The sequence below is a fragment of the Convolutriloba macropyga genome, unplaced genomic scaffold (assembly GCF_964194025.1).
Source record: "Convolutriloba macropyga unplaced genomic scaffold, txConMacr16.3 SCAFFOLD_3363, whole genome shotgun sequence".
NCBI lineage: Eukaryota > Metazoa > Xenacoelomorpha > Acoela > Convolutidae > Convolutriloba > Convolutriloba macropyga.
Genome location: NW_027450967.1, coordinates 10,989 through 26,103, shown reverse-complemented (window position 1 = coordinate 26,103; position 15,115 = coordinate 10,989). Strand labels below are relative to the sequence as shown.

Below are 15,115 nucleotides of genomic sequence, written 5' to 3'. Positions count from 1 at the left end.
AGCCCAACTCTTACATCATTTTACCCCCTCTGAACAAATTACCCTCTCACTCTTACAACATTTTACCCCCCTTGGCAGCCCAACTCTTACCTCCTTTTACCCTCTCTGGACAAATTTCCCCCTCACCTTTACACCATTTTACCCCCCTTGGCAGCCCAACTCTTACATCATTTTACCCACTCTGGACAAAATACCCCCTCACTCTTACATTATTTTACCCCCTTGGCAGCCCAACTCTTACATCATTTTACCCCCTCTGGACAAATTACCCCCTCACTCTTACACCATTTTAACCCGCTTGGCAGCCCAACTCTTACATCATTCTTTCCCCTGTGAATAAATCACCCCCTCACTCTTACACCATTTTACCCCCCTTGGCAGCTCAACTCTTAGCTCATTTTACCCCCCTCTGGACAAATTACCCCCTCACTCTTACACCATTTTACCCCCCTTGGCAGACCAATTCTTACCTCATTTTACCCCCTCTGGACAAATTACCCCCTCACTCTTACAACATTTTACCCCCCTTGGCAGACCAACTCTTACATCATTCTTTCCCCTGTGAATAAATCACCCCCTCACTCTTACACCATTTTACCCCCCTTGGCAGCTCAACTCTTAGCTCATTTTACCCCCCTCTGGACAAATTACCCCCCACTCTTACACCATTTTACCCCCCTTGGCAGCCCAACTCTTACATCATTCTTTCCCCTCTGAACAAATCACCCCCTCACTCTTACACCATTTTACACCCCTTGGCAGCTCAACTCTTACCTCATTTTACCCCCTCTGGAAAAATTAACCCCTCACTCTTACACCATTTTATCCCCCTTGGCAGCCCAAATATTACGTCATTTTACCCCCTCTGAACAAATTACCCCTCACTCTTACACAATTTTACCCCCCCCCCCCTTTGCAGCCCAACTCTTTCATCATTAAAACCCCTCTGAACGAATTACCCCCTCACTCTTACACCACTGTACCCCCCTTGGCAGCCCAACTCTTACATCATTTTACCCCCTCTGAACAAATTACCCTCTCACTCTTACAACATTTTACCCCCCTTGGCAGCCCAACTCTTACCTCCTTTTACCCTCTCTGGACAAATTTCCCCCTCACCTTTACACCATTTTACCCCCCTTGGCAGCCCAACTCTTACATCATTTTACCCACTCTGGACAAAATACCCCCTCACTCTTACATTATTTTACCCCCTTGGCAGCCCAACTCTTACATCATTTTACCCCCTCTGGACAAATTACCCCCTCACTCTTACACCATTTTAACCCGCTTGGCAGCCCAACTCTTACATCATTCTTTCCCCTGTGAATAAATCACCCCCTCACTCTTACACCATTTTACCCCCCTTGGCAGCTCAACTCTTAGCTCATTTTACCCCCCTCTGGACAAATTACCCCCTCACTCTTACACCATTTTACCCCCCTTGGCAGACCAATTCTTACCTCATTTTACCCCCTCTGGACAAATTACCCCCTCACTCTTACAACATTTTACCCCCCTTGGCAGACCAACTCTTACATCATTCTTTCCCCTGTGAATAAATCACCCCCTCACTCTTACACCATTTTACCCCCCTTGGCAGCTCAACTCTTAGCTCAGTTTACCCCCCTCTGGACAAATTACCCCCCACTCTTACACCATTTTACCCCCCTTGGCAGCCCAACTCTTACATCATTCTTTCCCCTCTGAACAAATCACCCCCTCACTCTTACACCATTTTACACCCCTTGGCAGCTCAACTCTTAGCTCATTTTACCCCCCTCTGGACAAATTACCCACTCACTCTTACACCATTTTATCCCCCTTGGCAGCCCAAATATTACGTCATTTTACCCCCTCTGAACAATTACCCCTCACTTTTACACAATTTTACCCCCCCCCCTTTGCAGCCCAACTCTTTCATCATTAAACCCCCTCTGAACAAACTACCCCCTCACTCTTACACCACTTTACCCCCCTTGGCAGCCCAACTCTTACATCATTTTACCCCCTCTGAACAAATTACCCTCTCACTCTTACACCATTTTACCCCCCTTGGGAGCTCAAATCTTAGCTCATGTTAGCCCCTCTGGACAAATTAACCCCTCACTCTTACAACATTTTACCCCCCTTGGCAGCCCAACTCTTACCTCCTTTTACCCTCTCTGGACAATTTACCCCCTCACCCTTATACCATTTTATCACACTTGGCGGCCCAACTCTTACATCATTCTTTCCCCTCTGAACAAATCACCCCCTCACTCTTCCACCATTTTACCCCCCTTGGCAGCTCAACTCTTAGCTCATTTTACCCCCCTCTGGAAAAATTACCCCCTCACTCTTACACCATTTTATCCCCCTTGGAAGCCCAAATATTACGTCATTTTACCACCTCTGAACAAATTACCCCTCACTCTTACACAATTTTACCCCCCCCCCCTTTGCAGCCCAACTCTTTCATCATTAAACCCCCTCTGAACAAATTACCTCCTCACTTTTACACCACTTTACCCCCCTTGGCAGCCCAACTCTTACATCATTTTACCCCCTCTGAACAAATTACCCTCTCACTCTTACACCATTTTACCCCCCTTGGGAGCTCAAATCTTAGCTCAAGTTAGCCCCTCTGGACAAATTAACCCCTCACTCTTACAACATTTTACCCCTCTTGGGAGCCCAACTCTTACATCATTTTACTCCCTCTGGACAAAATACCCCCTCCCTCGTACATCATTTTACCCCCCTGGGCAGCCCGACTCTCACATCATTTTACCCCCTCTGAACAAATTACCCCCTCACTCTTACACCATTTTACTCCCCTAGGCAGCTCAAATATTAGCTCATTTTAACCTCTCTGGAAAAATTAAACCCTCACTCTTACAAAATTTTAACCCCCTTGGAAGCCCAACTCTTACCTCATTTTACCCCCTCTGGACAAATTACCCCCTCACTCTTACACCATTTTACCCCCCTTGGCAGCCCAACTCTTACATCATTTTACCCCCTCTGAATTTCAATCAGGGGGAGACGGGTAATTCCTGAAAAGTCCTCCCATTGCAGCCCGTTGCACCCCACTCTTACATTGCAATTTCAGTCAAGGGTGGGGTAATTCTTGAAAAGTCCTCCCATTGCAGCCCATTGCAGCCCACTCGTACATGGCAATTTCAGTCAGGGGGTAATTGCTCAAAATCCTCCCATTGCAGCCCAACTCTTACATCATTTTACCCCCTCTGAACAAATTACCCCCACACTTTTTCATCAATTTACCCCCCATAGACAAATTACCCCCCGCTCTTACATCAAAATGGGAGGATTTTAGGGAGGACATTCGACCCGGGTTATTTTGACTTTCAACCTAGTATCTGTGCAACCAAAGGTTTTTGAGAGTAAAACATCGGCAGTTCAATGTGGCGCCAATTTTGTCTTCTTACAATCGAATTTTTCCAGGTGGAAAGATTTTCCAATGAAGAGAATTTTGTTTGTTGGATGAAACAAACTCTTTCATTGCTGATTGCGGACCAAAAGTTTTTAATTTATTCTTATGTGAGACTTCACTCCTTTTACTCTTCCTCGTGAATCCGATTCGTACCTACAACTAAATAATCTTTTCGTTTTTGTTGCAAATAAATTGCGACAACAAACCGCTACTTCATTTATCTTTTTCCACTGTTGCTCATTTGTATCCCCATTTTGTTATATCGCATCAAAGCTACAATTTATGAATTGATAAGTAAAATAAATCGTTTAAATTACAAATTTTCGAATAATTGTGTTTCGAAAACAATGGCATTCATAAGTAGAAGTAAGGGAAGTTATGGTTGATTTATCTATTTTAAACGTTGTTTTGATATCACGTCTTTTTCTGCATTGAAATGAGATGCTTCGAAATCTCGACAAAACTTCATGGAGTTATGTGTTTTAAAAAGGCATGCTTTCCTAAAATAATTATTTTAGAACCGGCAAATCCTGGACAGCAACATTTTCGAGCAGAGCAATAAACTTAATGCTTCAACAAAATTGAGAAGTTAAAATTTTATTTATTGATCATTATGTCGAATAAAGCTTTTGCAGACGAGAGGGGTCAAAAGCATCGTCCGTGGGAACACTAACAGCGCGTCTCATTGTTGAAAATCTACGCTCAAAAAAGGTCGATTTGGGCAATTGATTTTGGGCAGATTTTCGGGCCCAGATAAGAGTAAACGTCATTTCTTGGGTTTCCGCTAATATTAGCCGTTTTGGACAATTTTCCCAGCAGGTGGACTATATGGCTACATCTGAGATATTCTTCAAAATAGGAACCATCTACATCCACATCGAACATTTCAGGGGCCTTCACTTCTGAAAAATTGCACGTTTGACGCAAGATGAAGGAAGGCACAATCGTCAAATCGGGCGCTGAAACATCGAAGCATTTCGATAAACAAGCCAATTTATCGGAAAGACTATTTTGAATCTTTATTTGAAATATTTATCTTCGAACATATTTATATGATCTACGTAAGATTACCAGGAAGTTGTGTCTGAATCTAGAACGAATGTTATTAGGTCATATTTTTTTATCAATTTTTTCCCCAGCTTGTTTCTAAAAGTGTAGAAAACCATTATATGATTTGTAGGATACTCAACGCAGCATAAATTTATGTATGCTAGAACAATGCCTTGTGTAAATTAAATAAAACTCCGTTTTAATGCAAACTTATAAGAAGAATTAGTAAAAAAAAGAACTTCCTAGGAGACTCCGTTCCAAACGATCTTTTAATAGGTTTTCTAAAACAAAAAAAACCTGATAGATAAAAAAGTAATTTTGTTCGACATTCGTAAAACTTTTTGACGTCTTTCTACAGTTTCTTCCGACAACGCTCCTTGTATTGTGGATCATAGAAAACTTTTTAGCTATTTGTACGAAATACGCTGAAAAGTACCGAACGGCGCTCAAATCACACAAATGATACGGAGATTCAGCGCAAATTCTTACATAATTCTTGCATAATTCAGCATACGTTCTTACATAATTCAGCATACGTGTTACAAAAAGAGCTTTTTAATTTTGAACTAAACAAGGAGGCTCCGTCATAAGCGTTCGCACATAATGTTACGACAAAGCTCATCCACTTAATTGTCTAACAAATGTGGAGATCAGAGGTATATCCAAACAGTTGTGTGAATAAATGATTTTAACGCAAACTATTAACTGATTTATATAATGCCATGACGCATTAGAAAACGCACGATACCTGCCATTAATACTACTAGCAGACAATGAAAACTACAAAATAAACAAAAAACATTGATTACAGCTACTCAATACCTACTTTTAAAAGCGCATAGTAACAGAAACCAAAATACCATCAGATAAAACTTAACCTGTACAAATTCTCTTATCCTTGACTATAAAGCAGATAAGACTGCTTCGTAATCAGACTAGATAAAAGTGAAAAAAAAACAAGACAAAAACGGGGTTCAAAAATTAGTCGAAACTTTTAAAAACATTCAAAATTAACAAAAACAATTTGCGTTCAAATCAAAAATCTTAACAGATTTACTTACAACTGCTCAAGGGATATGTATTCGGCGAGACAATGCCACAAGACAGAACTAAAATGAAAAATATACAAAAATACAGGAAAAAACTTAAAAAGCTTTACGAAAACAAAGTATTGTGGCCGAAAATTTGAAAAAACGTCTATTGTCACAGATCTAAGAAAACTTCAACTGTAATGTAAAACAACAAGAAGGCTCGTTAATATGTGTTAGCTCATGATGTTCCGACCCGAGCTCCTCTACATATTTGACTTAATTGTCAACCAAATGAAGAGATATCAAAAATAGATGTTTGAGTTTAAAATACTAGTTACACAACCTAACTACTAATTGAATTACATAATGAAATGCCTCATTGCAGCGGCAACGAGATCTGCCATTAAAGAGTCTACGCGATAAAAAAAAACAAACAATAGAAATATCAAAAACAAAAATTCCAAAAACTGAATATCTAAATTTAAAAGCACCTAGTAACAACGTCAAAATGCAGTCAGATAAAACCTGAACTACATAAATATACATTTTCCTAACTACACAGCAGATGGAAAGTTTTCTTAATGAGACTAGGTAACAAGGCGACAAAGAGAACGAACAATGGGTCGAAATTCAAAAATTAATCAACATTTTTTAAATGAGAAACGACAAAAGTCTTAAAAATCATTAATTTTTAACTAAATAATCCTTGATAAATTACTAAAACGTCATTAAAAAAACAGAGGCACCTTTCGTTGGTTAGACTAAGCCATAGAAGGACTAAAGATGTAGAGAAACTCAAAAAAAAATACAAACTTTTTGCGAAAACACAAACAATTGTTACCATTAAAATCGTTAGCTATTATCTGAAAACTATGTATTTTAATTTCAGTTGTTATTTCTACTAATTCAGTTGAAAGATTTATAATGAGAGAATAAATGAGGTGACTCGGGCAACATTTGAAAACCATTGGGATATGTTATTACGCGATTGTGCTGAAAGAAGAGAAAAAGAAACACAAAAGTTGACCGCTCGAAAAAAGTTTACAAAAACGCATAGTGTCCAATAAGCAAAATCTCAGTGACAAAAATATCAATAGATATGTTATTTTATGAAAAACAAGAAATTGGATGGGACCTCTCAATGATGAAAAAAGTTACAAATTGACGAAAAGAACAACAAAAAATGAAAAGTTTGAAAAATATTCAAAAATGTATAACAAAAACTTCAAGACTATTCGCTATAAACTTTTTCCTCCGGTAACATAATTCATACAATCCTCAATTAAAAGCTTATGATGCCTTTCAGCAATTTATGGCTATCTAAAAAACGAAAACAACAAATTCAAGAAAAAAATGAGCGAGAGGTGTCGAAGGCAATAAAAAAACGTTCCAGTAAAAATTTTTCTATTTTCAATTAATTTTTAACAGCAGTGAAATTTTTATTGTTTATCAGTATAACTTCTAAAAAATCAATAAATATGAACATATACATTAGAACCTCGAAAACTTTGAGAAAACTCTTAGTATCAACGCCATTAAAATCAATAGCTTTCAACGGAAGCCAGTAAATACGCTCAATTATGCCTCTATGTGACAACATGTTTGCCATTCATAATTCATCATTAAGAACTGACAACAACAAAACAACAACAAAGACTATAAAAACAACAACAAAGATATTTAAAAACCAAAAATTCAGTAGAAACGTGCCAGAAAAAAGTGTCGAAGCAATTTAAATCATCAGTTCTTCTCAGAAAACTTTATCTATGGTCCGATGAACGTCTTCCCTAAACCAACGGGAACTATCAATAATAGGATAATGTGATAGGATTTCAAAAAGATACATAAATAAGAAAAAGTATCCAAAAATCAATAAAACAATTTATGAAAACTAGTAGCATTGAAGTTTTAAAATTATTAAAGAGAAGATAGTACCACTAACCAGATAAATTTTGGTTGCAGTAGAAAGGAAAAAGATCCTGTCAATACTGAGACTGGCTAACAATTCACGTAAAAATTTAGGATTGGTTAATGTTCAAGAAAAATATTTCGAAAAATTATTTTTAAAGTATTACCAGCCATTAAACTCAAAAGCTTTCAATGGAGGTCAATACATACGCTCAGATATAACCCAATGAAAAAAAACTGTTTGTCATTTAAGGATAGTCAATAAGACCTCACAATAAGTCTTATGAATATGAAAACAACAACAAAAACAAGCAAAAACCAAAATTTCAGTAGAAAAGTGCCAGAGAAATGTGTCGAAGCCAATTAAAGCATAAGCTTTTCTCTGCGATCCACTGAACAATGTCTCTAAGCCGATATCAGTTATCAATATTTGGACAATGTGATAAGAGTTCAAAAGTAACCAATAAAAAGAAAATGTTCAAAAATTATATAAGAAAAATCGAAATCTTGTTTCATTGAAATCATATGACCAATGGTTAGAAGATAAAACCTTTAAGCTGATTAATTTTAGTTGCAGTTGAAAGGAAGTGCGTCGTGTCAATACTGAGACTCACTAACAGTTAACGAAAAAGTTTAAGATTGATTAATGTTCAAAAAAAATTTTCGAAATTTTTTTTTGAAGTCTTAACAGCCATTAAATGCAATAGCCTTCAACGGAAGCCATAAATACGCTCAAAAAACCCCGATGGGAGTGAAAGGATGTTTTCCTTGCATATGTAATCAATAAGACATCACAATATGTTTTATGACTATGAAAACAACAGCAAAAAAACCAAAAATTCAGTAGAAAATTTCGAGAAGAAATTGTCGAAGCCATTTAAACCATAAGCTTTTCTCTGAAAATTTTATCTATGATCAATTGAACGTACGATCAATTTTCTAAGCCAATGCGAGCAATCAATAATTGGATAATGTGATAAGATTTCAAAAGTAACCAATAATACGAACATATCCAAAAAATTTTTAAGAATTTTTGAAATCTTGTGTCTTTGAAGTCATATAACCAATAGTTAGAAGATAAAACCGCTAACGAGATATTTGGTCAAAATAGGAAAGAAATGGGTGTTGTCATTACTGAGGCTGACTTACAGTTCACGAAACAAAGTTTATGATTGGTTAATGTTCAAAAAAATATATTTTTGAAGTCTTAACAGTGATTAGCCGTCCAATCAAAGTACTAGATATGTTCACTTAATGCTCATTACAGAACGTTTTGCACTGTTAGTGAATAAGTCTACGCCCAAGAACTCCAAAAAATAGTAAAACCTCAAAATAATTTCAAAATTCATTTAAAATAACGAAAACTCAGAGTCGAAGCCAAAAAAACATGAGCAATTCCTTGAAAACGAATATTTTTGTTCATTGGGCTGCTTTTGACTGTAAAGGAGGTTTGTCATTAACAGAACCTCGACATGAAAAGTGACTAGTCTCTAGGTAACTTAAAAAAAACAAAAATAAATAGAAAAGTTTTCTAAAAAAAAGAGCTTTCAAATAGAATTCGAATTTTTTTTTATAGTGAACATACCTATGAGACAAGAACTAGTCTTTTTATCGCCTTTAGTCTACCAGGAACACCAAGTGTGTGCATTTGATTGCATGAAAATTAATTTTGAAATACTGTTTTTATAGAAAATATCTTAATTTGAAGAAAACTTACACTAAAAAAGAACAAAATGCCAAATGTCCCGTCTTCACACAAAACTTCAATCCTCGATAACTCCTCTAAAAAATTGAAATTCAAATAACTCTTTTTTAATTTGAATTCTACGCTGGACCAGCTTTTTATTGATACCTCTCACATTTCTCTATGGTCAACATATCGATCGGCCAAAATTGTCGGAACAAAAAAAAACCATTCGAGTATATAGTTCCTCCCCCCACAAGTGGGGTCGGAACAAAAAAGAGGTTGAAGGTTAATTCCCAAGGAAATGGAGGGGACATCTCATTGATCAGACTAAGTTTTAAGTTGACATATCGAAAAGCAAACAAAGAAAAAGTTTTTAAAAATTTTTCCTCAGCAAAATAAATCAGAATCATGAAAACCATTCATTCCTCAGCAAAATAAATCAGAATCATGAAAACCATTAGCAATCAACTGAAATTTCTTCCTCAGCAAAACAAATCAGAATCATGAAAACCATTAGCAATCAACTGATCGCTTTGACTAGTTTCGTTAGTTTCATTGAAAAGAAGCTAATGGGACCTAAATTTATCCAGCGAAAAAATTTACGACTACATCTCAAAAAAAATTATATAAAAAACTAAATGTCACTAAAAAGTAAATCATTCAGTGAAAAATTTGCTGAATTTTCATTTTAATATCATTAAGATCTCTCAAAATTGTGATAAAGTAGCTCCAAAAAGATCATCAATTTTGAGCTGGTATACAAAAATCGCTAAATCACTAAATCACTACAACTCGTAGTAATAGAGGCCTTTAAACCAAAAGCCTTCAATGGAAAGCATTAAACACGTTAAGTTACACACAAGAAACAAAAAAAGCAAAATCCAAAAACTCAATTGAAATGTGTCTGAAGAAGGATTTGATGCCTCTAAAACCATATGTTTTTCTCTGATAGCTTTTTTTATATTCAACTAAGAAAAGTTTTAACCCAATGAAAAATGTAAAAAAAACTTGTAGTGACAAAATCGTAAAATCAGTAGTTATAAGATGAAACAGCTAAACAGATTAAATTTTGATTCAATATTAAGTATGATGGATTTGTAATAAGTGGGACAGACATAAAAGTTCTCAGAATTGAATTAAAAAACGGTTATTATTCAAATTCTATTTCGAAAAAGATTTTCAGAGTCTCAGCAAACATTTGGCATGTATTCAAAGCCTTGTGTTGTTAACTTAATCTTTTACACGAAGTCGATTGCTTTTTCAGTTAACGTGAATAAGATATAGGACCAGAAGAATGCAAAAAGTGCATAAGAAACACGAAAGTTCTGTAAAACTCACGAAAATATGTTCGAAACCATAAAAACATACAGCTATAATTCCCTGAAAAAAAAGAATTGTTCATTGGGCCGGCTCTGTAAATAATAGAGCCTTATAAAAAGGAACTTTTTATTAATGGTACGAGAAAATCCAAAAAATTGTGAAAAATTTAAAAACTGCTCTCTGATCGAAATCGAATGGTTTAGATTGTAAACTTCACGATGAGAAGAGAACTAGCATTTTATCTCTGTACTTTTTTGAGAAACACTTATTTATACCTTATTTTTTTTATCGCAAACAACAACACAACTAAATTTTTAAGTTCTTTAAATTAAGATTTTGATACGAGATTTAAGATCTCAAATTCAGCAAAATGAAGGTAAAAGTGATGAGAATCACACCTAAATATCAAATGTTCACAAAAATTTTTGCAGCTCGATCAAAAAAGAGCAAATTAAAAAAAAATTTAACATGAAATTATAAGTCTGAAGAGTTTTCTGATGTCACCACTCACGATTCTCTACGAGGACTATATCGGTCGGCCAAAGTTGACAGAACTTTGGCCACTAAAAAAAGATTTGGATCGGAACTAAGTGAGGTCGGAACAATTAAATGAGAAGAATTTCAGGAAGCAATGGTACAGTTGATAGCTAAGACAACGGCAAGCGGGAAAATATCAACGCGAAAAAAATTAAGCTGAAATCATTTATTATTCAGCGGAATTCAGCACATTTGTTACAAAAATGTTCGAAAACATCAATCCAAGTCATGAAATACTTACTAGACATTGGAATGGACGGCTGGCCCTTTCTTCCTAGAAACCTGGATGCAGTTTTGTGCATTTTGCCAGGACCAAGCTGGAACCAACCTAATCCGTACCGGTATGTTTTGTTCACGAAGGTGAGATACTTTTTCACGAATGGGTTGTGTTTATCAAAGTGCATATTGCCAGGATTCAACAGGAAGGATTTTTCAACGGTCGTTGCCTCGCACTTTTCGTTAGGATATCTGAAAAACACGAACAAGATATAACGTACGCAAAAACGGTCTATCCCTTAAATTAAAGTAAATTAAAGGCCGTAAATTAAAGGCATGTTTTGTCATAATTAATTGGATAAATTAATCCCACGTTCGGTTGTGATAGTTTCATATCAAGTCCCACGGGCCGCTGAGGCATGGCCATGGCTCACGAGGCATGGCCAAATGATTATATTGCTAATTTATTAATCCTTATTTTATAGAAAGATTAAAATCGGGGTGAAATGATAGAGGGGTTAAAAGATAGAGGGGTTAAATGATACAGGGGTGAATAAATCGGGGTTAAATGATAGGGGGTTAAATGAATAGGGGTGAAAAAGTGGGACACCCTATCCCGTGTCTATGTACTACGACAAACTTCTTTTCACCCGTCCTGTAATCAACATTCCCTTTACTTTCGCCTTAAGATTCTATGACAGCTCTAAAAATTCGTTCTTACGTAGTAACATTGTCAATTCCTATTGTATTGCGCAGTTTTGTGAGTTCCTTGAGAATGAGAACATCGTTGTCAAAATAGAAGCCACCGTATTTGAAAACGAGTGCCGATCGCATCAGGTCACTAATCTGGATATGAATATGGCGGATGTCCCATTCCAGTCTGTCTGTAATTCCTTCAATTGGCGTTTGATAAAATGCCTCTTCCATACCCATAGTATAAAAGCTCAATTTATCCGGGTAAAATTCTTCGATTAAAGAACAGAGAGAAGGATGATCAATGGATAGGGTTCTGGAACGAAGGATAACTTTGACAGGTAGCTGGCTGCGACGTAGAGCAGACTCAAAAGCACAAAGCACACGACCTTTGAAATGCCCCCTTAAAGACGACTCAATAAAGAAAATTTGTTTGTTTTCGTCAGGATTTTCAACAGGAAAAGGGATTAACTTCACAGTCGAATTGCACTTTATTTTAATTCTTCCATGCAATTTCCGCACAGATTTGTCGTAAGTTATATAAAAAATGCCATATCTAAATTCAAGAACGACGTAAAGGAATACCATTGACAACAAAGACGATACCCTGATAGAAGCCAAAACGGAATGATTCATTTTATTGTTACAAAATAGCTGAAACGTTATTCGTTACAGCTTTATTATCTATTGCAACTGAAAAAAGAACGTCAATATTGTTTAACACTGCACTTTAGTTGTATTTTCAGTGTATTGAGAAACAAGACAGCACGCGTGGCGTAGAATCAATAACAAGTAAAATTAATAAGTGTGATTAATAAATTTCAAGCGTAACTTTAACCAAATGGTTATTTTTAATTTACATGTATCAGATTAGAAAAAGCATTAACTTCAGATATATGTATATATATTATATATATATATATATATATATATATATATATATATATATATAATATATATATATATATATATATATATATATATATATATATATATACTTCATAAGAACAAATTAACAAATTATAGTCCATCAAAGAAATTATAGTCGTAATGAAATTACTCTTGTCTCTAACAGGCAAAAATCCTCGTCAACAAACGCATCATTTTTTATCGTGAGTACTAACACGTATTTGGTGTTCTGATAACAAATTTGCTGCCTACTGGAATGAAATTTTTTGTTAATCATACATTAAACATGTATGGTTCATATAAGGCATAGGAAATTTCATGATCTTGCGATGCTTATTAACAATCATATACGATCTTCATATGATCTTTACAATATATGATCTTTCTATGGTTTACTAAGTTTCATAAATTCAAATTTTCTTCTTTCAAAATTGTATACTTTATATAATTTTTTTCTTCAAACATGTCTCTTTGAAACTTATCTCACATATATCTCAATAAATATATAACTCGATTTCTTTCTTCAAAGATATCTCAAATTATCTTATTCCTGACCAAAAATAGTCTCATCAAGAGTTTGTTGCGGACAATTACTTGTTGTTTAGAGAATACGTACTATATTTACTATATATATATATATATATATATATATATATATATATATATATATATATATATATTTATATATATGTATGTATATATACATGTATATATATATATATATATATATATGTATATATATATATATATATATATATATATATATATATATATATATATATAAAATATGCTTCAAAACAACAAATTATAGCCCTTCCAAACAAAAATTGAAGTCTTTCAAAACAAAAAGAGCAACGTTTGAAAACAGTCGCTTACTTGTTCATGGACTGAATTGAAAATTTTTGCAATGCTTACGTTAAAATTTTGGCCAATTTCGCGTTTGAAACTGAAATTTGATCTATTGCTGACGAAAAAATGCGAAACATTCATACTTATTTCCATAGAAAACTTATTGAAAAGGACAATCATATAGATTCTTTGACTAACCAAGTTACCGAACAGGAATCCAGAGTGATTCGATTGGAGTGGTATAGTTCCAAAGACACAATGATTATAAATAAACCCCCTTTGCAACCTGTTAACACCAACATAAACAAATCCTATTTTTCTTTAAGAAATGCTTGAATTATTCCATGACTCTGGACGCAATCACAACCTGTCATCCCCTGGGTAATTGGAAAGGTAACAGCCCCCCCCCCTGCGGTAATTGTCAAATTTATTTATGATAACCATAAAATTGAATTATACGATCTTCGATCAATGCTAGCGAACTTTAGGAACCCCCTAAATGGCAAATCGGTATATATGAAAGAACGTCTCGCCTAACATGATGTGGAAATTCCAATCGGGCAAACGAACTGGATTTGGTCATCACGACCTACAACTGTAGGGTAAAATTATTTTTAAAAAATGAAAATGGGCGTTTAACGCAACCTGTTGATAGTGCTGAAGCAGTTGAAGATCTTGAACCCCGGGCAGTAAAGAAAATATTTCCGTATCAACGCAACCAAGCCAACAACTGGAATCCTAGCGATGTAATTGAATTTGATAGTTAAGACGAAATTTATCATCTGGGAGCAACACCTGCTGGAAAAAAACTCAATGACAACGACACTTCACCCAATAGCTGACGGTCCGAAAAATAAAAAACGTGGTTTAAAAAACAGATGCAGTGTACACTTTTACATTTTTAATATCAAGTAATTGAACAATCATCTATTACTTGGAATTGAAAAACACTCGAAACTGCCTTTTTTATAAACGTGCAATCCTTAAGATCCCATCATGACCAATTTTGCTGTCAACCAGAAAGACTCGAAACCAAACCAGCTGTAATAGTTGCATGCGAAACCTGGCTCACTGCTAATGGTCCCTTAGATTTGTTTTTCATAACAGGGTATCAACCATTGATAGTAAAAGAAATATAAATGACAAAAAAGGAGGAGGCTCTGCTGTCCTCTTGGTACGAGCTTATTGTAAAATAATATCTAGTTTCCTTTTCGAAGGAAATCTGGAGCAACTACTCCTAACCATAGAAAGCGGAAAAAGCTGGCAAATTTCTGTGTTCTATACATGCCTCCCTCTTGAAAAATTCAAACTTTCGTTGAGACTTTTCAAAGTTTGCTGTTCAATATAAAAACAATGAAGGAGGATACTATTGTTTGTGGTGACTTTAACATTGATATCTCTGATACATAACATCAACAGTACAAAAACTTGATCAATTCATTTATTTATGAATTGCAAAATGCAGAATCCACGTGAGTA

The 15,115-nt window shown here is 35.2% G+C and overlaps 1 protein-coding gene across 1 annotated transcript; it reads right to left on the bottom strand.

The window, feature by feature from the left end:
* Nucleotides 1-3,792: 3,792 nt before the first annotated feature.
* LOC142356309 (uncharacterized) lies at nt 3,793-12,652 on the bottom strand. The gene is made up of 3 exons (XM_075408245.1): nt 11,907-12,652; nt 11,211-11,437; nt 3,793-4,395 (listed from the first exon to the last, which is right to left on the bottom strand). Exons 1-3 carry the CDS (start codon nt 12,512-12,514, stop codon nt 4,139-4,141), a joined length of 1,092 nt encoding a protein of 363 aa, XP_075264360.1. The 5' UTR covers nt 12,515-12,652; the 3' UTR covers nt 3,793-4,138.
* Between the last annotated feature and the right edge of the window lie 2,463 nt (nt 12,653-15,115).